At 37.3% G+C, this 23111-nt stretch overlaps 1 protein-coding gene and 1 non-coding gene across 3 annotated transcripts; one reads left to right on the top strand and one right to left on the bottom strand.

Annotated features, from left to right (window-relative positions):
* Positions 1-15037: 15037 nt before the first annotated feature.
* On the bottom strand, positions 15038-15141 carry LOC113354754. The gene has a single exon (XR_003361986.1). It is a non-coding gene; the product is annotated as a small nucleolar RNA R71 (small nucleolar RNA).
* A 6268-nt stretch (positions 15142-21409) lies between these two features.
* LOC113353755 lies at positions 21410-22860 on the top strand. Of its 2 annotated transcripts, XM_026597253.1 has the most exons (2): positions 21410-21887; positions 22065-22860. In XM_026597253.1, the coding sequence occupies exon 2, from the start codon at positions 22137-22139 to the stop codon at positions 22746-22748; it is 612 nt and encodes a 203-aa protein (XP_026453038.1). In that variant the 5' UTR covers positions 21410-21887; positions 22065-22136; the 3' UTR covers positions 22749-22860. The 2 variants fall into 2 exon arrangements, with proteins under 2 accessions (XP_026453038.1, XP_026453037.1); XM_026597252.1 differs by lacking the exon at positions 21410-21887 and having other exon boundaries at positions 21939-22860.
* Positions 22861-23111: the final 251 nt, after the last annotated feature.

The following is a 23111-nucleotide window of genomic DNA, read 5'->3' as shown; positions in this document are numbered from 1 at the left end:
ACACCAAATTCTGGGATTAGAAACAGAACTGAGCCGTTACTAAAACGGGTTGTAACAGCTCTTGCCTGTTTCAAAAAGGGGTGTTACAATTTTTTTGTAACGACAATGGAGCCGTTACGAATTTTGGGTGTAACGGCTTTTGTAACATGCAAAAGCCGTTACTACTTGGCGAGACGTAACAGACAAAAGCCGTTACGAAATATTCGTAACCTGACAGTCGTAACACCTTCTAGCCGTTACGATTTTTTTTTGTAACAACAAAAAAATTACTGCCAGTCAATATTGACCTGGTCAAAATTAGTCAATATTGACCAATTTTGACCAGGCTAATATTGCCCGGCAGTACATTTTCTTCCGGAAATACAAATAACCTGCATTCCTTCCGTTCTACCACATTCAACAATAGTTCTTCATTCAATTCATATCAATATTCATTCTATTCATACCGCATTTAAATTCAATCAATCAATTCATATAAAAAGAGAACATCTATTCTTCTAAGTACATTTTTTTTTGTCATCAAATTCCAAGGGAATACATAGAAACTTCCTAAGTTCAGTTCCTTCTCACTTAGGTCAGTATAAGTTCAGCTCAAAAAATACACACAACTTACTCACATACTCAAAACTTGCAGATAGTTACCAAGCATTCTTGTAACTATCTGCATAGAAAACTTCTTAAGTTCATAGTTACATAGAAAACTTCTTAAGTTCCTAAGTTCACAAATTTTTTTAAGTCACTATGAGCAGATACTATTTAGAAACTTAAAAATCTAACAGGATCTTCATCTTTTCTCTAGCATTGTGGAGACGTACTAGCATTGTAACCCACATTCTTTCTTCCAACTGCAAAATCATAACAAACCTAAAGTCAGAAAACCAAACAAACATCAGATGAACCCAATAAACAAACAAAAATAACATGGGAACTAAAGTTTCATCTTCTACTCAAAGGAAAAATGGTTAGGCAAAATATATAATAGGAAGAAGACTACATACATTGAAATCCATGTACGAATCACTCATAGAAAGCCACTGATAATGTTATGCAGTATAGTATGTCGAAGGCATCATCATTTTCTGTTATAACCCAAAGTAATGAAGTAAGATGGGAGAAATATGAAAATTGCAATGATTCTTGTTCATATAATCAGATCAAATTTCTAGCAAAAGCACATGTCCATGTACAATGTAGACACCAAATCATAAGATTGAAACAAATATTAATTCAATATTACCTTCAAGTAACTTCAAGAACACAATCCAAGTCATTGTTCATTGTACGTCCCAGCTCACGACCTACTGAATGTGGAGATAACGCGGACTGAAAATGAGCTACTAGAATTGTTACCTTCTACCTTCATCTCACACTTTGCCTCGTCTTGATCTTAAGTACTGCAAGCCATAATGAGAGGACAGGCTTCTGAAACTAGTTGGAAACTTGTGGTTGACTCCTGTTGTGCAAAGTAGATTCTTTGCACAACAAATATTATGCTGATGACACAGGTCTCTGATGAGCTGAGGCATTTGAAAAAAAACTATCGTAAGTTACATCCAATAATTGTTCCATAATGCTAAGAGTTCAAGTAAACGGAAAGATAATGAAACATATAGGAAAGAAGAGGTATAACTCTTGATTAAGTTTTATTTCCCCTTCACACAAACACAGACCGGAAAACATATGGAAATTTCAATAAAGGAAGGACTTGTAATTTACCAGAAACTTTTGACGTATCAACCATCTGAACTGTAGGAGGTGGAGTTGCAGGTGTTTACGATGAATCTACCTACAATGGCTGAGCAGCGACTTGGAGCTTGCATTGAAACACTCATTGCAGGTCTTTGAGAAAATCCTGGTGCAGTGTTATTACCTGCAGGTATAAAAGGCCTTTACGCGTAATATGTCTTACGTTGAGCACGATACGACTAAGTTGATTATTTTTGATTATCTTGGTTGGTTATTCCGTAAGGTATCTTATGTTGAGCATTTGTGAACTAAATTAATCATCTCGTTTGGTTATTTAGTTATTTGACCCGTAAGTTCTCGTATGTCGAGCAAAACAAATGACAATTAAATTGATTACTTTCGTGATTAGTTTGGTTGTTTGTATTCCAATTAGATTAATTATGGGTTCTCTTGTAATTAGTCTAGTTGCGCATTCATATATTCCATAAGATTTTTCTTGTGTCGAGTATATGAACGGCTATCCTAATCATTTTCCAATGGTTTTGGTAGTCATATGTTCCATAAGTTTACTTATGTTGAGCATAAACAATTAAGTTGATCATCTTGTGTGTTTAATTTGATTGCGTATTCCGATTAAATTAATCATGGATTTACTTGTGATTAATTCGATTGAGTTTTTGGATATAGAAAATCACTTATTATGGTTTTTGGTGTCAAATAAAAAATCCTTCTTTTCTCTCGAAATTAAGGTCGCTCTTGTTGTTCCCTTGGGAATGACATCAGATGGGGGAGAGTTCTTTTAAACTTGTGCTTAATGGTCACATCTTGAGGGGTGTGCGGCTGTGGAATTTTAGAGGGGTTATCTTGTATCTTTAAACTCCTTGATGAATGCTATTAGCTTCGGCTATATGATTGCATCTAAATTAAGATGATGTGCGTCTTTTCTTTTAGTCATGAAATGTATCTTGTGGAAATATCATTATGATCCCGTTCTTGTACCTTTTCCAATTTTATTGACAAAAAGGGGGAGAATTAATATGTAATTCACATTACAAATACATATGGTTTTCGGATCATTGTGTAAGGGGGAGTGGCTTCCATGATCGAGATGGAGTATTGACTAAAGGGGAGTGATACATATCACCATAGTATTATTGTTGAAGTTGTGATACAATTGGACTTTGACACTATGTAGTAATACTATGACACTATATAACAATGATCGAGAATCTCGAGTTTTCTCATTGTTATGGATATGGATCTTCAACAACGGTGATGCTAAACTTACAACCTTTGGGATCATTCGAGTACTTGGAAGGACAAAGATTTCAAGGAATGTTGAAGATTAGACTTATGGAATAGGAGCTACTAAAGTTTCATTATCTTTTTTTGTGTTGCGTATGCATTGATAGTTTTGTCACTAAAATTGACAAAGGGGGAGATTGTTAGAGCACTGCTCGGTCAAACTCGCATGCGTTTCCATCTCAAGCATATTTGTCAATGTTAGTGATCAAAACTATAAGTCTTGATTTCTAGTCTATTATAGCTAAGTCTCGGACTAGGATAGTAAGTGTAGTTTAGCTCAAGGACTTCATGGCGATTCATCATACAAGTGGAAAAACTACTCAAGGAACCGGTGGAACTTCTCGACAAAAAGGTATGTGAAGACTTGAACTTATTTGTCACTCAAAAGTCTATCTATTCTATCTCCTACTACTTGAGACAAAAGTCGTATGCTATATATATAGACTTAGATTATACACATTTGGTATTTCGAGACGAGTATACCTCGCCTATATATATCTCGAAATATGTGTTGGTAAGTGTTTCGCTTCGACCATGTTTTTCTTTACCTAGTGACGCAAGTCATGTATGTTTCGATCATCTTGAAAATTGCTTTGACGAGAAATAGTGTAACAACTGTATAACATCCTTTAACAATGTTTGAATGATTGGAATGAGAGTTTAGATTACATAACCATAGTGGACATAAGTATGTTGTGGAAACACATATGTGCATAAGTCCCATGCTGGAAATCGGCTAGTAGCCAAGTCCGCGAACTTAGTCCGCGAACTGCCGAAGTTCTCAAACCCGAGAATTTCTGCTGAGTTATCAAACTATGTTGCGTGAGCCAAGTCCGCGAACCAGCGAAGCTCTCGAACCCGAGAATTTCTGCTGGAGTTTGAAAACTCTTTCCAGTACTTCAAATTCGCGAACCTAGTCTGCGAACTTGTATAGGTTATATATCTAAAGATGATTTCTGAACCTAACTCATAAAGACTAAGGAATGCTTTTGCAAACCATGGCTATAAAGTTCATGAACCGATTCATGTGAATCGAATCATCTTTGCTTCAATTGTGTCTTGTGTAGTACATGAGATTTCCTTGCAATTGAACAACTCTCTAATTAGTTCATGTGAGTCATTTGAACTAGTTATGGTGAAGAAGAAAGTGGTTGGCATGAAATGCTCAAATGGCTAACCTTTTGGTTGACTATTATTGAACCAACAATACACACGTCTGGGTACGGTTTACAAACCTAGAAGCGTGCAGTTCATTTGTGTATGACAAGCTGAGATTTCGATCTAACGGTTGAGATATATTAGCTTGAATCTAAATCAGGTTTTCATCTAACGGTGGATAGTGTTTGCTTTGTGAGCAAGGCGAAACCCTGATTTGAAAGACTATATAAGGGGACATCTAGCAACTCTACAAACTAATCCCCACACGTCCGTGTGTTATTAGTTTGTAATATAGAGTCAATTCTCCTTTAACCTTCGGTTTTCTTCTTCTAAAACCAGGTTAACGACTTAAAAACTTCATTAGGATTGTGAAGCCAGACCGATACTACTTTTATCATAGTTGTGTGATCTGATCTTGCATCTTCTATCATACGAGTACAATCAGATTGATTGGCTTGAAATCGTGAGAGTTTTCTGATAGGCAAGATATAAAAGTAATCACAAACATCTTCGTTTCATTGTTTGTGATTCCACGACGTCTTGTTTCGCTACCATACGATTAAGATTGCTGTGAGGTGATTAATTAATCTAGGTTGTTCTTCGGGAATATAAGACCGGATTATCAATTGGTTTCTGTTCACCTTGATTATATATCAAAAGACGAAACAAAAACTTTAGGGTTTTTCTATGAGAGACAGATTTATCCTTTGATAGACTTTTCTGTGTGAGACAGATTTGTTTATTATTAAAGCCTGCGATGTTGGGTCGTAACAACTCTTAGTTGTGGGTGAGATCATCTAAGGGAATCAAGTGCGTAGTATCCTGTTAGGATCAGAGGCGAAGGGGTGCAACTGTACCTTGGATCAGTGAGAGACTGATTGGGGTTCAACTAAAGTCCAGTACGAAGTTAGCTTGGAGTAGGCTAGTGTCTGTAGCGGATTAATACAGTGTGTATTCAATCTGGACTAGGTCTTGGGGTTTTTATGCATTTGCGGTTTCCTCGTTAACAAAACTTCTGGTGTCTGTGTTATTTATTTTCCGCATTATATTTGTTATATAATAGAAATAATAAAGGTTGTGCGTTAGATCAATCAATTGGATAGTTCGACTTAACGATTGTTGATTGATATTGATTGATATTGATTGATCCTTGGATATTGGTCTTTGGTACCATCCAAGTCTATATCTCTTTAATCGAGACTCGCAGTTTGCTTGAGTAAGATTAAATGGAGAGATTGATATATAAACTCTTTGATATATCTTTTTATTGATTGAGTCTGACTGTCTAGTTGATTCTCATAAAAAGTATATTGAAGTTTGTCCATACTGATTGCTAAGCGAAATATTGGGTGGTGTTGTTAGACCCCCGCTTTTTCAGTATTCACTTGGACTTACCGGCTGCGACGTCTGATCCTGGACAAGACTATGCCGATTAACATGTTTAAAAGATGCTTCGACTAACTTGAATTATGAAAATTCGATTAAACATATTTGAAAGATGTTTTGGCTCTAACTTGAAACTACACCATTTTTTTTTTGACTTAAAGGGAAAATTTTATAAAAAAGTATCATTGTGTCACCAGAAAAGTGACACAAGATAGCAGAAGTTACAATGTAGTATGCATCACTGCATTCCAATTACATAAGAGCGTGGATAAAGTAAAACCTGTGAATAAATCATATTTAAACCCAAATTGAACATAAGACATTTGACATTTGTAATTAGATGATCCAAATCCTTACTCGAATTGTTGTGAACTCTTGCGTTTCTTTCATTCCAGACACACCACCAAATGGCAAAGGGAAGAATACTCCAAATTTTCTTCTTCCTGTTTTTTGAACTTCTCCTGGACTTGTCACCCCATTCCCATAAATTAGTCCTAACATTCTTTGATAACATCCAATTGATTCCAAAGCTATCAAGGAAATATTACCAGATATGAAAAACCAGTTTGTAATGTAAAAAAAGATGCTCATTCGTCTCTATTCCATCTCCACGTAACACACAATGCGGATCTTGTACCATTCCTGCACTATATAAATAATCAAAAGTTGGAGCTCCACTAAAGCACAAAGTCCATACCCGGAAATATACATTTAGTGGTACTTTGGATTTCCACAACTGCTTGTCAGGGAAAGCTAACAATCCTCCAGTTTCCAGAGCCGAATAAGCATTAGCTACAGAAAAATCATCCCCATAACGCCACTTTCTAGTACTTCAGTTGATAGACTTGAAGGATCACCAATAATCTGTAAAATATTTGCCACCTCCAACATCTCCTTCTCAGTTAGATGCCTAGAAATAGTGCCAGATTTAACAAACTCTCTTGATTTCAAAATGCCAGACCACACACTATGACAAACTGAATTCTTTGTCAGAGAAGACATAAAAGCTTCAGCAGATCCACCAAATTTTTTATTGATAATCCTTCTCCACAAAGCATATTTTTCAGCTCCACATATCCAAATCCATTTTACATGAAGGGATTTATTCACCAACTGCAGCTTCTTAATACCAATTCCCCCTCTACATTTAGGCAAAGTAGCTCTAGACCATGACACCCAACTTCTCTTCTTAGTAGAATTGCTTGAACCTTAAAGAAATTTTCTCATAATTTTCTCTATTTCTTTAGCAACAGACACAGGAATTTGAAAGATAGACAAATAATAAATAGGAAGACTAGACAAAACACTCTGAATCATGATAAGCCTTTGACCTTTAGATAAATAGCTTCTCTTCCAACTTGACAATTTTTGCTGAAATCTTTGAATGATATCATTCCAAATTAGTCTGTTTTTGGATTTACTACCTAGGGGGATTCCCAAATAATTCATTGGTAACTGAGACATAGAGCATCCAAATATGTCAACACACACTTCAGCATTATGTAGCTGACCTAAGCCCACTATAGTACTCTTTCTATAATTTACTTTAAGACCCAAAATACTCTCAAAGGCCAACATAATACGTTTAATATTTTGAACTTGATATTCCTCATCATTAAGAAAAACTATTAAATCATCTGGAAATTGAAGATGATTTATAGGAGTACCTTGTTGAGAGACAGAAAATCCAGAAATAAGGCCATCCTCAGAAGCTTTTCTAATTAAGGAGAGAACTTCAGCTACCAAAATGAACAAAAAAAGTGAAATTGGGTCACCTTGTCTAATGCCCTTTTGACTTTTGAACATATCAGTTGCCTCCCCTTTCAGCAAAACAGCAAATCTTGGAGTTGAAATACACCACTTGATCCAAGATCTCCATTTCATACCAAACCCAAATCTAGCCAAAGTAGTATTAACACAGTTCCAATTTACATTGTCGAATGCCTTTTCAAAATCTACTTTGCAGATTATACCAGTATCTTGTTGTCTAAGCTTGGAGTCAATCAGTTTTGAAGCAATTAAGATACCATCTTGAATCTATCTCCCCTGAATAAAAGCCCCTTGATAATATGAGATGATAGAAGGAAATACCAATTTTAGCCTCTCAACAAGCACCTTTGATATGATTTTGTAGACACTACCAATAAGACTGATTGGTCTATAATTATGTAGGGAGACAACACCATTACACTTGGTAATGAGAGTCAAATTTGTGCAGTTAAGTCTCCAGTCAAGCATGCAAGTAGCCTCAAATTCCTTCACCACCAACATTAAGTCCTTTTTGATCATATTCCAAGCACATTTATAGAATTCCATGGTAAATCCATCAGGACCTGGACTTTTATTTGAACCAAAGTGATTAATAACAGACTGTACTTCTTCTTCAGTAAAAGGATTCTCCAAGTTCATACTGTCTTCAACTGAAATTGCAGGCATAACAAGTTGCTCAAAACCAGGCCTCATTTTATGATGTTCTGTGAATAAAGAGGAATAAAAACTCTTTGTTTCAGATGCTATCAACTTCTTGTCATAAGTCAAAGAACCATCAATATTGAGACAGGTAATATTGTTGCACTTGTATTTGAAGTTAGCTAACTGATGAAGATAAGCAGAATTGATATAACCTTCTTTATAATAGCATGGGCTGTGGTGCCGAGTGTTTGTAAGTGTGCAGTGCATACGTGTGAGCTGAATAAAGAGAACTGAGTGCAGATAGTTTATAAATAGTAAAGTCCCTATAACGAACAAATTATCTTTCTAATCAATTTGAATCAAACCGTTGCAATGTAGACATCAGGAATTCCCTGTGTTACTATGGTATCAGACTCATAAATCAATTTCTAAGGGTACCGATCCTAGACTGTTTCTTCATCAAAACCACCATTACTTCCATCTTCAACAATTATCACCACCATTAATCCATCATCTTCAGCTGCTGCTACTGTAAATCTAAATTTGAAGGCTGCTTTGATTGAATCATCTCAGATTTGCGACTAATTTGACGGATCTATATGTTTATATCTACATCAACAACATCAATAGGTAATTTTCTTCATCCACCTCTATTAATGGTGTTTTCTGGTAGGAATTAGGGTTTTGATTTGGTTTGATACCCCTGCTACGTCAACAAACAGGATTAAGCATGTATTTTAGGTCTAAAACTCAGTTTTAGGATTTGAGCTCTTGGTTATTTCAATTTCCTGGTTGGTGTTTGGATTGAAATCTCTTACCTCATCAACTAAAATTTGAGTCTCTGCTGGTAATCTCCAATTTCATCTATAGATTACTTTAGATTTGATCTCATGTGTTCAATTTCTACATCACTAGCTCAACAACAGACGATTCTTTCTTCAAAAGTTTTTTCATCATAACTAGTTTGTGGCACCTAGTTTTTTCATCAAGTCCTACTTGTGCTGATACCTGGCGCTTTTAAGTCTGAGTATGCCTATCTCCTCTACACCTTGTCCAGATAAGAGAGAAGCTTAAAGTTGTTCCACTTGAAAGTGAGGAAAATCTTCTCTTAAATCACAAATGTGTAGTGATGTGTGTATGGAGTGAAAGTTTGCAGCAGTATATGTGCTTAATTATCTTATTATCAGTTCATCCCAATGGTACTGGCTTTGGTACAGTCCTCTTTTATGAGTGATTTTGCTTGCAAGTTTAATGATGAAACTGAAGATGATATTATGGGATTGGCGTTGGTGAGTTACATTAAATACAAATTGGAGTTCTTTTGTTGAGTTTGTATACACTCAGTATCTATGTTGTAAAAGACGAGCGCCTGGAGCGCTGAGGCGCCAAAGGCCCACTAGGCGCGGGGCAAGCGCCCGAGGAACTAAGTTTTATACTACTTCCTACATTAGCGCCTTAGGCGAGCGAGTATAGCGCTTTAGGTGCCTCGCGGAACTTTAAGGCGCTAGAATAGGCTCAAAAGGCGCCAGGAGTGTCTTCAATTCATCATTATGAATCTGTTTCCATTCTATTCTCTGTTTCCTTTTCATCAAAATTGCAAACGTAAATGATGAGAATATATGGAAAGCTCATTAACGTGATTGATGAGATTAGTTGTAATAATATGGAAACTTAATAACATGCAACTTGATAGGAATTTGTTTCCATTTACAGGATTAGGCTATCGATTACTACTAACATATTGTATGATCAAAAAGATGGTAAGAAAAAATAATATTTAAGAAAATAACTTAATGGATACAAATGTGATTGATTTTTATTTCCTAATTCAACTGTCAATGATGAAACTATAGAAAGAAAAATTGAGATTTATGACTAACGTGAATGACGAACATAAAGTGATTGAAATTAACCTGATTGATGTTGATTGATTTTTATTTCCTAATATTTGTCAGTAATTGGTTTTATTACTTTTATAGAAAATTACCCTATGAAAAGATTTATATTATGTCCGTTCTGTCCTAATCTATCTCTTGTTTACCAACAAATCCTTGTCTTAGATTTGGAGGAACAAATGGTTCTGGTTTTGGAGAAGTGATGATGATGAAAATGAAGGTGGTGGCGACGACGATGATAATAATGATTCATTCTCTTTGTTCTCTGCTACTAATATTATAGGTTGGGATAATAACCAGGGCGAAGAGAGTTTGAATATTTTCCTGTACGTTCTAGTAATTCAGTAATGATAATAATGATTCTTTCTCTTTGTCATGTACATCACATAATAACTACTATACATGAAACTAATGAAAAAGAACATTTATTTCGGATTTTTGTTTATGTTCGCCTAGAGCGTCTAAGTCGCGCCTAGGCGACAAGGCGTGAAGTGCTTGGCTTAGCGCTTCGCCTCGCCTAGCGTCTCATACAACATATAGCTCAGTATGCAACCTAGTTTTCAACTTGCATATGTGTTAAATGTGCAACCTGTGGTTCTTCTACTTTTCATGCTCTTAGAATAATTCAATTGAAGTTCATCTTCAATAGAGCTTTTTACTTCTGTTTCGTATGTGAGTGAATTATCCAAACTGCTATCGTCTTATGGATAATAATCAAAGATTAATAATGTTCAATAATTCATAGTACTTTAAATAAGTGCTTCAATAAGTTGCTTTGGCTATTGTGTGAATTGAATGAGACAAGGTCAGCTGAGTTGGAAGATTGCATACGTGATTACAATGCTGAGATAGTGGAGATGGTAAATGTGATAAGACTTCTTGTTAATTGTTTCTCTTATGCATGATATACGAGTTTGCTGAAGATTTCTGGCATACGTGTGCGAGTTTGGTTCAGATTCTTATTTTAACAACTGCTGCTAGTGCTGCTACAGAGATTTATTTAGTGTGTATAAACTGCTGCTAGAACTTGTGCACACAATCTGAATCAACTACTTCGACTACATCTCCAACAACTGTTATTTGTCTACAGCTTTGATATCGGTGCTTGGAAAGGCATACATACAAGCTCTGTTGCAGATTTTTGTTGTTGTTATACTGCCTATATGACGCGAACAACTAGTCCAATGCAGTCAGACTTGGTATATTTTTCAGTCACTACTCTATTGCAACATGGTGTTTGCTCCTACATCGACAACTGCATCCATGATTACTGATGAGTGCCAAATAATGTATATATTTATCCCTTTTTGTTGGCATTTAACTCATCTTTTGTGCAGTAATTCTACATTTTATCCCATATTCTGTATTTTCATTGTTTTCAAGAATAAATATTTTTCTTACTTAATTTTGCATTTTTAGGTAATAAATAAAGTTTGGATGAATAGCAGAGCGGAAAAGAGCAGAAAAGTAGTGAAAAGCCGGAAGAAATTACGCAAGGAAGACGCAAAGAATGGAGCGCACGTCCAAAAAGCTAGAAGTGGGCTTGAAGAAGAAGAATTGTTCTTAAAGAAGATATGGGCTTGGCATACCCAAGGCCCAAAACCCTTACCCAAACCCATTTTCTATATCCATACCCGCCTCCATTCTCAGCCGTTAGATCGGATCCATCTCATCATCCAATGGTCACTTCTTCATCGTTCATCAAAATCTGAAGTCCCTGAAAAACACCATAGTACCTAAATTCCAAGCCTTCAGATTAGATCACATTTAGATCCTACGGTCGCTTCTTTGCCTGCGCATCAAACCTCGATATTTCCGCTTAACACTACAACACCTAACTCCATCTGGTGTCGTCAATTTTGTTGTATCTCATAATCCAACGGTCGCCACATACCTCTCCATCGTATCCGTTCGATTCAATCTATATGGGATCATCCAACGCTCTTTACTCGATGTCATCAAAGTTCGCTATCCCTGCTTCACACCCTAGTCACCGAACCCTATTACCCAACCAAACGGACCCTTCTTCTCCATCGGGTTCTTCCTCTCTTCTTCCCAAACAACAGAGAGCTGCTCTGCAACTCCATCACCTCCACCAGCTACACCTTCTTCTCGAACCACACCACCACCACAACCACCCGACAACATCACTTTCTCCAACCCTCTAGCCTAGTTGCTTTTTCAAACCCACATCTCTCTGACCTAGGTGTGGAGTTGATGAAACAACTCGAGCTAGGGTTGCAGTACAAAATTGAGGACAGGAAAAGCTTCATAAGAGCAAAGGGGACATACCCAAAGCATGGGTCGAGCTCAATTCAGAAAATTGGTGAGAGAATTTGATTTTCCCCAAAATTTTAGGGTTTCGAATTAGGGTTTGTATTTTTTTGTAAAACTATAAAAGGCAACTGATGTGTAGAGAGAAGGGTGTTCTTGGACTAGCCAAGTTACCAATTAGGTTTAATTTTAGTTTGTAAAATTCTAATTTCAATTTCATAAACAGTTAGGGTTCTGTTAATTTAGGGTTCTTCATTTGCTGCCACTGTCCAAATTTCAATTCCATACTTTATTGTTTAATTCCATGTTTAGGTTAGTTTTAATTTCAAATTCAGTTAATTTCAATTTTATTCTTAGTGTTTGCTGTTAATTGTCTGTGTTACTGTTAATTTTATTTTGTAAATTTTGTTAATGTTTCATTGTTTAATCTATGTTAGGATAGTTTAATTAGAATGTTTCACTGTTTAATTTCACTGTAAATGCTCCTGATTTGTGTATGTTACTATGTTATCTCTGTGATGTTTACTGTTTTGTGTGAATGTTAGGCTAAAGCCTTTAAAGCATTGGATTGATTGAGCAGTGGGGAGAAACTAGTGCTCACTAGTGACTGTGAGCAAACTGGTTCTCTTCCCACTCTAGTTGTATGCCTAGGCTCTCTTGTTTTGTCAACTGTTAGCTTCTCAAATGTTAGGATTAGTTTACTGTTGTGTGTCAATGCTAGGTTAGAGCCTTAGAGCATTGAGTTGATTGAGCAGTGGGGAGAAACTAGTGCTCACTAGTGACTGTGAGCAAGCTGGTTCTCTTCCCACTCTAGATGAATGCCTAAAGCCATTGCCTTGGCTTTGCTTTTTTTTCCTTTTTTTACTTCACTGTCTTCTTCACACCCCTGCCCTTGGCTTAGGCCTTGGTTCCATTGTTCTTGTTTAGTTTCATTGCACTGTCACTTTTCCTCATTCCTTCACTGCCACTGTTTTACTTTCACTTGTCCTTCATTTTGTTTGCTATTTTCTCCTGCTACTTCAACTTCTCCTGCTGCTGCTCCAGCTTGCTTCTCTTGCCCTGTGCTACAGTCACTGCTGCTGCTGCAACTGAGTTTGGCTCACAGCACAAGCCAGTTCAGCCCACAGTTAACTCAAAAGGCTTAGTTATTCTTAGAACCAAAGGCTAAAAGCCCAGGTTCAAAGCCTAGCTCAAGCTAAAGGCTCAAGGCCCAGCTCATCATTAGGTTACCAAGCCCAGTTCTCAGTCATTACAAAGGCCCAGGTCACTTTTAAAGTAAAAGCCTGATTCAATCAAAGCCTGAACTCAATTAAAGGCCCAGTCCAATTCAGGTTTAAGGCAAAAGCCTAATTCAGTCCACCAAAGGCCCAGTTCACTGTCAAGGGTACTCAAAGCCCATTGACATTCAAAGCCCAGTGCACTTCAAAGGCCAAGCCTAGTGCACTTCAAGACCAACTGAGCCCAAGCCCAAATTCAAAATCAAAGGCCCAGTTCACTGTTACCAAGCCCAGTTCACAATTGAACTGTTAAGCCCAAGTTCACAGTTCATTCCAAAATCATTCAAAGGCTCAAGGCCTAAAGCACTTCATTGTTACAAAAACCCACTAAGCCCAAAGCACAATTAGAAGCCCAATAGCCAATTTAGAGCCCAAATAGCTAGAAACTCCAAACACACCCAGTCTCTGTGGATCGACCCGTACTTGCACGAGCTACAACTGACGACCGTGCACTTGCGGTATTACTGTAGGCCCGTTTTCATTTCACTTCAATTTTATACGCTTTCCTGGGCCAACCAAGTTTTTGGCGCCGCTGCCGGGGATTGGTGCTGTGTTTTTCTTGTAGTTTTATTAGCTATTTTTGCATTTCACTGCATAGCATTTGCATCTGCATCTGCTTCACTTCATTTGCTGTTGGACCTGCTGTTCTGAACTAGTTTTTCCTCTGCTGGGACGCCACCAAGGAAAAGAACCAAAGCCCAACTGGGTTTTTGCAACAATATCAGAGCAGCTGGGCTGTGCTTAAAAGGTAACCCATTTAAGAGAACCCGAATTGTGGGCTTCCAATTTTTAATTGTGGGCTTGAAATATTAAAGCCAATTTTTGGGCTTTTTATTTTTTTGTTGGGTTTGTAATTAATTTTTGTGGGCTTGTTTGTTTAATTTGTGGGCTTGTATTTAATTTTTGTGAGCTTGTTTAATTTGGACTTGTATTTTGTATTCTGGGTTTTTAAACCCAGCTGAGCTTGTAACCGATCACGCTAGGTTAACTCGTTAGTGGGCCGAGTACCCAAATTCTAGGCCGAGATTTTGGACTCAGTTTCACCAAACGTTTTCAAACCAGCTGAGCCAAAGCAAACACAAAACCAACAGTGGGCTTGCTCCCATTCAAAAACCAAATTTTATTTTCTATTTAAAAAAAAAAAAAAAACAAAAAATTTGCTCCTTATTTCAAAAACCAAAATTTTCCCAAAAATCCAAACCCATTAAAACCAAATATTTTTCCCAAAAATCCAAACCCATTAAAACCAAATAGTGGGCTTTGTGTCTTTTCAATATGGGCCAACCTAGTGCTCTCCATGAATACATGTATCCCACAATAAAAATTCCATTATCATGTATTGTATTACCTCAAACCAATACCCCTTTTAAAATAAATGCAAGCATGATACAAATACTTCCTATATTTCGAGGGTTCGATTCTGAGAACCCCTATACTCATGTAAGAGAGTTTGAACAAATTTGTCGGACTATGCAACCTGATCATATGTCCGAAGACTCTCTGAAATTGCGTTTGTTTACATTTTATCTAAAGGAAAGGGCCAAAACATGGTTTTACGGTTTGAGACCACAATCAATCACCACTTGGGAACAACTCACTAATCAATTTTTCCAAAGATTTTTTCCACATCATAGGACCATCGCTATTCGTCAAAATATCAATTGTTTTGTCCAATTGGATGAGGAAACTGTTTTTGACTATTTTGAACGTTTTAATGATTTGTTGAACGAATGTCCACACCATGGATTTGAGAAGTGGAGACTTGTCGCTATCCTCTATGAGGGACTAGACTTTAAATCTCGAACCATGGTTGAGTCTATGTGTAATGGTAAATTTCTTGATAAATCTGTGGATGATGCATGGAATTTTTTAGCCGAGATTGCAGAGAAAACCCATCAATGGGAATCCGTTAGGGAAACAGGAACAACACCACATGATATGAGTCACCCCCATGAATTAGAGTTTTATTCTTGTAATAGCTCCGACCTTAGGATTGAAAATTATCCTAGATGGCAAAATCCCTATCATGATGATGATGATGACTATGATGTTATGTTAGAAGAACATGTCTATACTGAAAATGTTATGGAACCTTTGGGTTCAAATACATTAGGCTTCTCTGCCCCGACCTTAATGCATGATATTTCTTCTAGTATTCCATGTGATGTTTCTCCTGATTTGCCGATGCATGAGAATGAATCTGTTGATGATGTTGATGACTCTGATTGTGATCTTGCCGATTTTTTTAATGATTGTGAGCATGTTATGACACTTGTAGAAGACTTAGGAGATGTTGATGTGATTAATAATGATGTGCCTATCGTCCTACATAAGTCACAATCTGATGGCCTTCCACCCAACCTAGATTTGGTTTGTACCCATATTGTCAAACCGACTTTTCTGAGAGTCCCTAATCTAGGTTTGGAACTGTGTGCTTCCCAAGTCCTCTTGGACTATTTTGCTTCTAAGTATAATACATTTGAGGAACCACAGTTGGAATTAGCATGTTTGCCCATCCCTAGCACAGTTCATTTCGAGCTAGACCTTGTGCATGATGAACCCCCGAAACTGCGCGATTTTGTTTTCAAAATTATATCTTCTGTAAAATCCAGGTTTGGGGGTAGCTCATTTTGTTTCACATCTTCACTTGCATGCCTATCATATTATTATTGTGTGAAGCTGTTGAAACCTCTACACTTTGTCTTTTGGGTTGATCCTCAACTCTTTAGATTGTTAGTGTATGGTGAATTTTTTTGTATATAATCCAGTAGATAAAATTTCTTAAAAACCCTTTTGTTCCTTTTGTATATATTTTGCTAAATCCAATATGATCTCGGCTGACATATGTTGGATTCTTGCCTTGAATAACGGAGTTCTAATATTGCTTTCGCCGAAATCGGGTATTCTCTTTCCTTTTTCTCTACTCAACATGATCCTCTTCATATGTTGTATTATAATTTTGTTCATATTTTGAAACATTGAGGACAATGTTTAGTTTAGGTTTGGGGGTATAGAGTAGATACCACGATAATATGCCATAATTGAAAACAAGAACTCCATCTTTTTGAAAAAATTGAAAAATTCCAAAAAAATTGAAAAATCAAAATAAAAAAATCAAAAAAATTAAAAAATCATAAAAATGGAGCTCATTTACCTTGAAATGTTGACTCTTGTGCAAATATGTAATTTTTAGGAGTCTTAGTCTAGATATTTAGGCACCCTGATTCTAGCACAATTCACATAGTGATAAGAAATTTGCACGCGCACGATCTACCAATACATGTATGGCCTCGATCTTCAAGGTGTTTGATAGGAAGTCACGATTGCCAATCACTTTAGAATACTGAACGAAACTTGACTAGCTTGTTCTTTGGTTGGTTGGGATAGAAGGTGGAGGTTACATTAAGAAAGACAACCATCGAATTTAACTGGGTGCATCAAAAAGGGCTACCTCTTGCAAAGTGTCATGTAATTTTTTTTTTTTGTTTGTTTCTTTTTGTTATGTATCAAAAGAGCTACCATATGTAAAAATCAATTTCAAGTTCTTGTTAAAAAAAAAAAAAATCAAGTATTTATCAATTCCATCTCTTGTTCCAAAAATAAAAGAGAGAGTCAATGTAAATAAGAGTCATGTAAAGAGTCATTTTGTTGTTTCATTGTAATAAGCAAGGAGGGTGTATGCCATTGATGTACAACGCGAGTAATTGTGAAATACCTCCAACTCATTCACAATTCTCGTAAAGTCCGGACAGCTAGCTAGATTTCGACCTTGGTTCTTAGCCTGAGAAACTATCTCTTGGTGATTAGTAGTCATAACATCCGATCTTTCTTTACACATGTGTAGATACACTTTACACTCTTATCACATGTCTTTTTGTTATCAGTGCTAGGATTGTGCCTTCGATAGCTAGATTGACATCTCCATTTTGCTGTGAGCTTAACTGACTTGCACATGTCACATTTGATGGAATCTGAGCTTATATTTTGACCTAGAACTTTGTAGGTACGTTCTAAGCAAACCTTCACGAGACTTCAACTCGTCCACTAGGGACACTTAGTGGTTTAAAAGGCTTAGTGCATACGCTAAATGCATTCGAGAGACCAGCGACAGTGGTATAGGTAGGATTTCCTTAGTTTTGTTTTACTTGAGGACAAGTAAAATTCAGGTTTGGGGGTATTTGATGAGTGCCAAATAATGTATATATTTATCCCTTTTTGTTGGCATTTAACTCATCTTTTGTGCAGTAATTCTACATTTTATCCCATATTCTGTATTTTCATTGTTTTCAAGAATAAATATTTTTCTTACTTAATTTTGCATTTTTAGGTAATAAATAAAGTTTGGATGAATAGCAGAGCGGAAAAGAGCAGAAAAGTAGTGAAAAGCCGGAAGAAATTACGCAAGGAAGACGCAAAGAATGGAGCGCACGTCCAAAAAGCTAGAAGTGGGCTTGAAGAAGAAGAATTGTTCTTAAAGAAGATATGGGCTTGGCATACCCAAGGCCCAAAACCCTTACCCAAACCCATTTTCTATATCCATACCCGCCTCCATTCTCAGCCGTTAGATCGGATCCATCTCATCATCCAATGGTCGCTTCTTCATCGTTCATCAAAATCTGAAGTCCCTGAAAAAACCATAGTACCTAAATTCCAAGCCTTCAGATTAGATCACATTTAGATCCTACGGTCGCTTCTTTGCCTGCGCATCAAACCTCGATATTTCCGCTTAACACTACAGCACCTAACTCCATCTGGTGTCGTCAATTTTGTTGTATCTCATAATCCAACGGTCGCCACATACCTCTCCATCGTATCCGTTCGATTCAATCTATATGGGATCATCCAACGCTCTTTACTCGATGTCATCAAAGTTCGCTATCCCTGCTTCACACCCTAGTCACCGAACCCTATTACCCAACCAAACGGACCCTTCTTCTCCATCGGGTTCTTCCTCTCTTCTTCCCAAACAACAGAGAGCTGCTCTGCAACTCCATCACCTCCACCAGCTACACCTTCTTCTCGAACCACACCACCACCACAACCACCCGACAACATCACTTTCTCCAACCCTCTAGCCTAGTTGCTTTTTCAAACCCACATCTCTCTGACCTAGGTGTGGAGTTGATGAAACAACTCGATCTAGGGTTGCAGTACAAAATTGAGAGCAGGAAAAGCTTCAGAAGAGCAAAGGGGACATACCCAAAGCATGGGTCGAGCTCAATTCAGAAAATTGGTGAGAGAATTTGATTTTCCCCAAAATTTTAGGGTTTCGAATTAGGGTTTATATTTTTTTGTAAAACTATAAAAGGCAACTGATGTGTAGAGAGAAGGGTGTTCTTGGACTAGCCAAGTTACCAATTAGGTTTAATTTTAGTTTGTAAAATTCTAATTTCAATTTCATAAACAGTTAGGGTTCTGTTAATTTAGGGTTCTTCATTTGCTGCCACTGTCCAAATTTCAATTCCATACTTTATTGTTTAATTCCATGTTTAGGTTAGTTTTAATTTCAAATTCAGTTAATTTCAATTTTATTCTTAGTGTTTGCTGTTAATTGTCTGTGTTACTGTTAATTTTATTTTGTAAATTTTGTTAATGTTTCATTGTTTAATCTATGTTAGGATAGTTTAATTAGAATGTTTCACTGTTTAATTTCACTGTAAATGCTCCTGATTTGTGTATGTTACTATGTTATCTCTGTGATGTTTACTGTTTTGTGTGAATGTTAGGCTAAAGCCTTTAAAGCATTGGATTGATTGAGCAGTGGGGAGAAACTAGTGCTCACTAGTGACTGTGAGCAAACTGGTTCTCTTCCCACTCTAGTTGTATGCCTAGGCTCTCTTGTTTTGTCAACTGTTAGCTTCTCAAATGTTAGGATTAGTTTACTGTTGTGTGTCAATGCTAGGTTAGAGCCTTAGAGCATTGAGTTGATTGAGCAGTGGGGAGAAACTAGTGCTCACTAGTGACTGTGAGCAAGCTGGTTCTCTTCCCACTCTAGATGAATGCCTAAAGCCATTGCCTTGGCTTTGCTTTTTTTTCCTTTTTTTACTTCACTGTCTTCTTCACACCCCTGCCCTTGGCTTAGGCCTTGGTTCCATTGTTCTTGTTTAGTTTCATTGCACTGTCACTTTTCCTCATTCCTTCACTGCCACTGTTTTACTTTCACTTGTCCTTCATTTTGTTTGCTATTTTATCCTGCTACTTCAACTTCTCCTGCTGCTGCTCCAGCTTGCTTCTCTTGCCCTGTGCTACAGCCACTGCTGCTGCTGCAACTGAGTTTGGCTCACAGCACAAGCCAGTTCAGCCCACAGTTAACTCAAAAGGCTTAGTTATTCTTAGAACCAAAGGCTAAAAGCCCAGGTTCAAAGCCTAGCTCAAGCTAAAGGCTCAAGGCCCAGCTCATCATTAGGTTACCAAGCCCAGTTCTCAGTCATTACAAAGGCCCATGTCACTTTTAAAGTAAAAGCCTGATTCAATCAAAGCCTGAACTCAATTAAAGGCCCAGTCCAATTCAGGTTTAAGGCAAAAGCCTAATTCAGTCCACCAAAGGCCTAGTTCACTGTCAAGGGTACTCAAAGCCCATTGACATTCAAAGCCCAGTGCACTTCAAAGGCCAAGCCTAGTGCACTTCAAGACCAACTGAGCCCAAGCCCAAATTCAAAATCAAAGGCCCAGTTCACTGTTACCAAGCCCAGTTCACAATTGAACTGTTAAGCCCAAGTTCACAGTTCATTCCAAAATCATTCAAAGGCCCAAGGCCTAAAGCACTTCATTGTTACAAAAACCCACTAAGCCCAAAGCACAATTAGAAGCCCAATAGCCAATTTAGAGCCCAGATAGCTAGAAACTCCAAACACACCCAGTCTCTGTGGATCGACCCGTACTTGCACGAGCTACAACTGACGACCGTGCACTTGCGGTATTACTGTAGGCCCGTTTTCATTTCACTTCAATTTTATACGCTTTCCCGGGCCAACCAATTACTTCTCCCCTGTCACTACTATTCATTTATTTTATTTTTATGTCACTCGTCAACACCTACTGCCTGTTAAGCACAAACTGTTGCGCCTATAACTACTTCTTATTCTTTGTGACTGTTTGGTGCCGAGTATGAGCTACCAATTCAGTTGGTTTCGCTTGGGTTCTTAGCGGAGATATTATTTGCTGCTGTTACAATTGTTATTGCTCGGCAACAAGGTAGCATAGGTTGTGGCGCTGAGTGTTTGTAAGTGTCAAGTTCAAGGTGTTTTCTACCACCTTGAACTTGAGGGAGGGTAATAGCATAGGCCGTGGTGCTGAGTGTTTGTAAGTGTGCAGTGCATACATGTGAGCTGAGTAAAGAGAACTGGATGCAGATAGTTTATAAATAGTCGAGTCCCTGTAACGAACATATTATCTTTCTTTCAATCAATTTGATTCAAACCGTTGCAATGTAGACATGAGGAATTCCCTGTGTTACTACTTTAGCCCACTTTTCCTCAGCTCTTTGGTTAACTTTCCTAGCAATATTCATAGAAACCGAAGAATGCTGCAGTTTAGCTTGTTCTCTTTCCACAACTTCTTCATCAGAAATACCCATAACTTCCTCAAAATTATCCAAGACCTCAATAATAAGTTTCAGATTTTCTAATTGAGAATGTAAGTTACCAAAAGTAATCCTCTGCCAATTCTTGATAAAAGATTTTAAAGCTTGGAGTTTGTTAGCAAATACTCCTATGAAACTAGGCTTGCCAGAGAAAACTAATGAGTTCCACCAGATTCCTAGATTTTTAAAAACTAATGGATGAAACTACACCATTCCGCTTCAGCTTAGAAACATATTTGAAAGATCCTCGACAAAACGACTATGCCTGTAAACATCCTGGACAAGACGAATATGCCTATAAACATTCAATTAGCAGCATGTTTAAAAGATGTTTCGACTTACTTGGCAAGGCTATGCCTACGAAAATTTCGATTAAAGATATCGATTAAACATATACACTCTCTGTCCAAGTTATTTTTCATTGGATACACCAACTAAACAAACCTCTTCTTCAAACTCTTGAAAATGAGGCAGTAGCTAGCAGTAAAGTTCAGTTCTTTTAGTATAAAATTACAAAAAATTGAATAAGAAAACCATGAAAAAAGAACTAAACCCTGTAAAGAACCTCGACTATCTTTAAAGCTTCAGTTTTGTTTAGTTTTATGTTCTTCAAAGTATACAAAAAAAACAATGTCCAAGAAAGTAAAAGCTGTCACCTGCCGATGCATTTTGGATTCTATACTTTTGGTTTTCTAGTTTGTCAAGAATTTTATTTCCTGGGTTTTCCCAATTTTGTGATTCCACTGTTTTGCAGTCTGAGTTGAGCTCCGTTTCATCATCCCTGTGCATTTTGTGAAAAGGAATTAATAAGTGGTGGTGGACTCTGTTCCTGATTATCAAGAAACTCACGGGATATTCATAGTTAATACCAACATTTCTCAATCAATGAGGGGCCCCTTTTTACATGCATAGGTATCTATGACTATTATTCACTTATTTCGTTTTTCTTATCTTCTTAATATCATCACTCTTTCAATATTTTGATTTCACTTTTCCAAAAATATTTTGATTTCACTGATATTTGTTTATCAAGCTGTTGAAAGAAAAGTAATGGGTGAAATTAATGAAATTTCTGTTCTGGGTTTGCAGGATTCATATGTACAAGGAGAAAGTAAAGCAAGAACACTGCTGGAATTTCTCAAAGAAGAAGAAGAAGAAGACATGGATGGTGTTAATCAGAGAAGTAGTGGGAGTTGGAAGAATCTGAAAAACCGATTCGGGTTTAAGGGACTCCGTTGTTGTGGGGCAATTTGGAGTACTTCTACTAATCAAGCTCCCAATCTCATGAACGTAAGAGAAGAAGATGAAGAAAATGATGAGGAAATGAATGTGAGTCAGATTCCAGTTTCAGATGAAAATAGCATTTTGATTCCGAATCAATCTTTCTGTGTGAGTCAGAATCCGGCTGAGTTTACCGGCCTGAATTTAGCTGCCGCGTTGGCTGCTGAGCGTAATTTACGAGGAATCGACGGCGATGATCGTAGAGGTGGCCCCACTACTTCGATACCATCGCCACCATTGAGGGTATCGTTGATGAGATTACTTCGAGAAGGAGACAGTGAAGATGCCGAGAGGGCAAGAGATAGACTGGCTGGAGGTGGAGGATGTAATAATGATACAGCGTGCTGTGTGTGTATGGAGAGAAGTAAAGGTGCGGCGTTTATTCCATGCGGGCACACTTTTTGTAGGGTGTGTTGCAGGGATATTTGGTTGAATCGTGGTTCTTGTGCAATTTGTAACCGTTCGATTGTAGAGGTTCTTGATATCTTTTGAGATGTTTATGTGGCGAGATTTGATACTGATTTTGTATTCTTGGTTTATTTTTAGAGCATTTGTTTGTACAAGTATGATTTTTGAAGTTCATTTGATGATTGTGGTTGTAGGCGAATCAAAGAAAATTTCAGTGGTAAATTCAGGGAATGAAAAAAGAAAGTTTTAATAATTGCCGATTTTTTTTTTGATTGTACTTGTATGCAACAAGTCAAGTTGTCAACAGTAAGTTCCCGCTTTGGACTGGGTTTTGATTTCATATTTTCATGGGCTTGGAATCATGGCTGGCGGTTGTTAATTGCCGATTTGAGAGCCCACGCTGTGACATAAGTATTTTCCTACTAATCTTCCCAAGAGTGGCTCTTG

This window comes from Papaver somniferum, chromosome 2 (assembly GCF_003573695.1).
Source record: "Papaver somniferum cultivar HN1 chromosome 2, ASM357369v1, whole genome shotgun sequence".
Taxonomy (NCBI): Eukaryota; Viridiplantae; Streptophyta; class Magnoliopsida; order Ranunculales; family Papaveraceae; genus Papaver; species Papaver somniferum.
The sequence above is the reverse complement of the archived record's forward strand: the minus strand, read 5'-3'. Positions and strand labels throughout refer to the sequence as shown.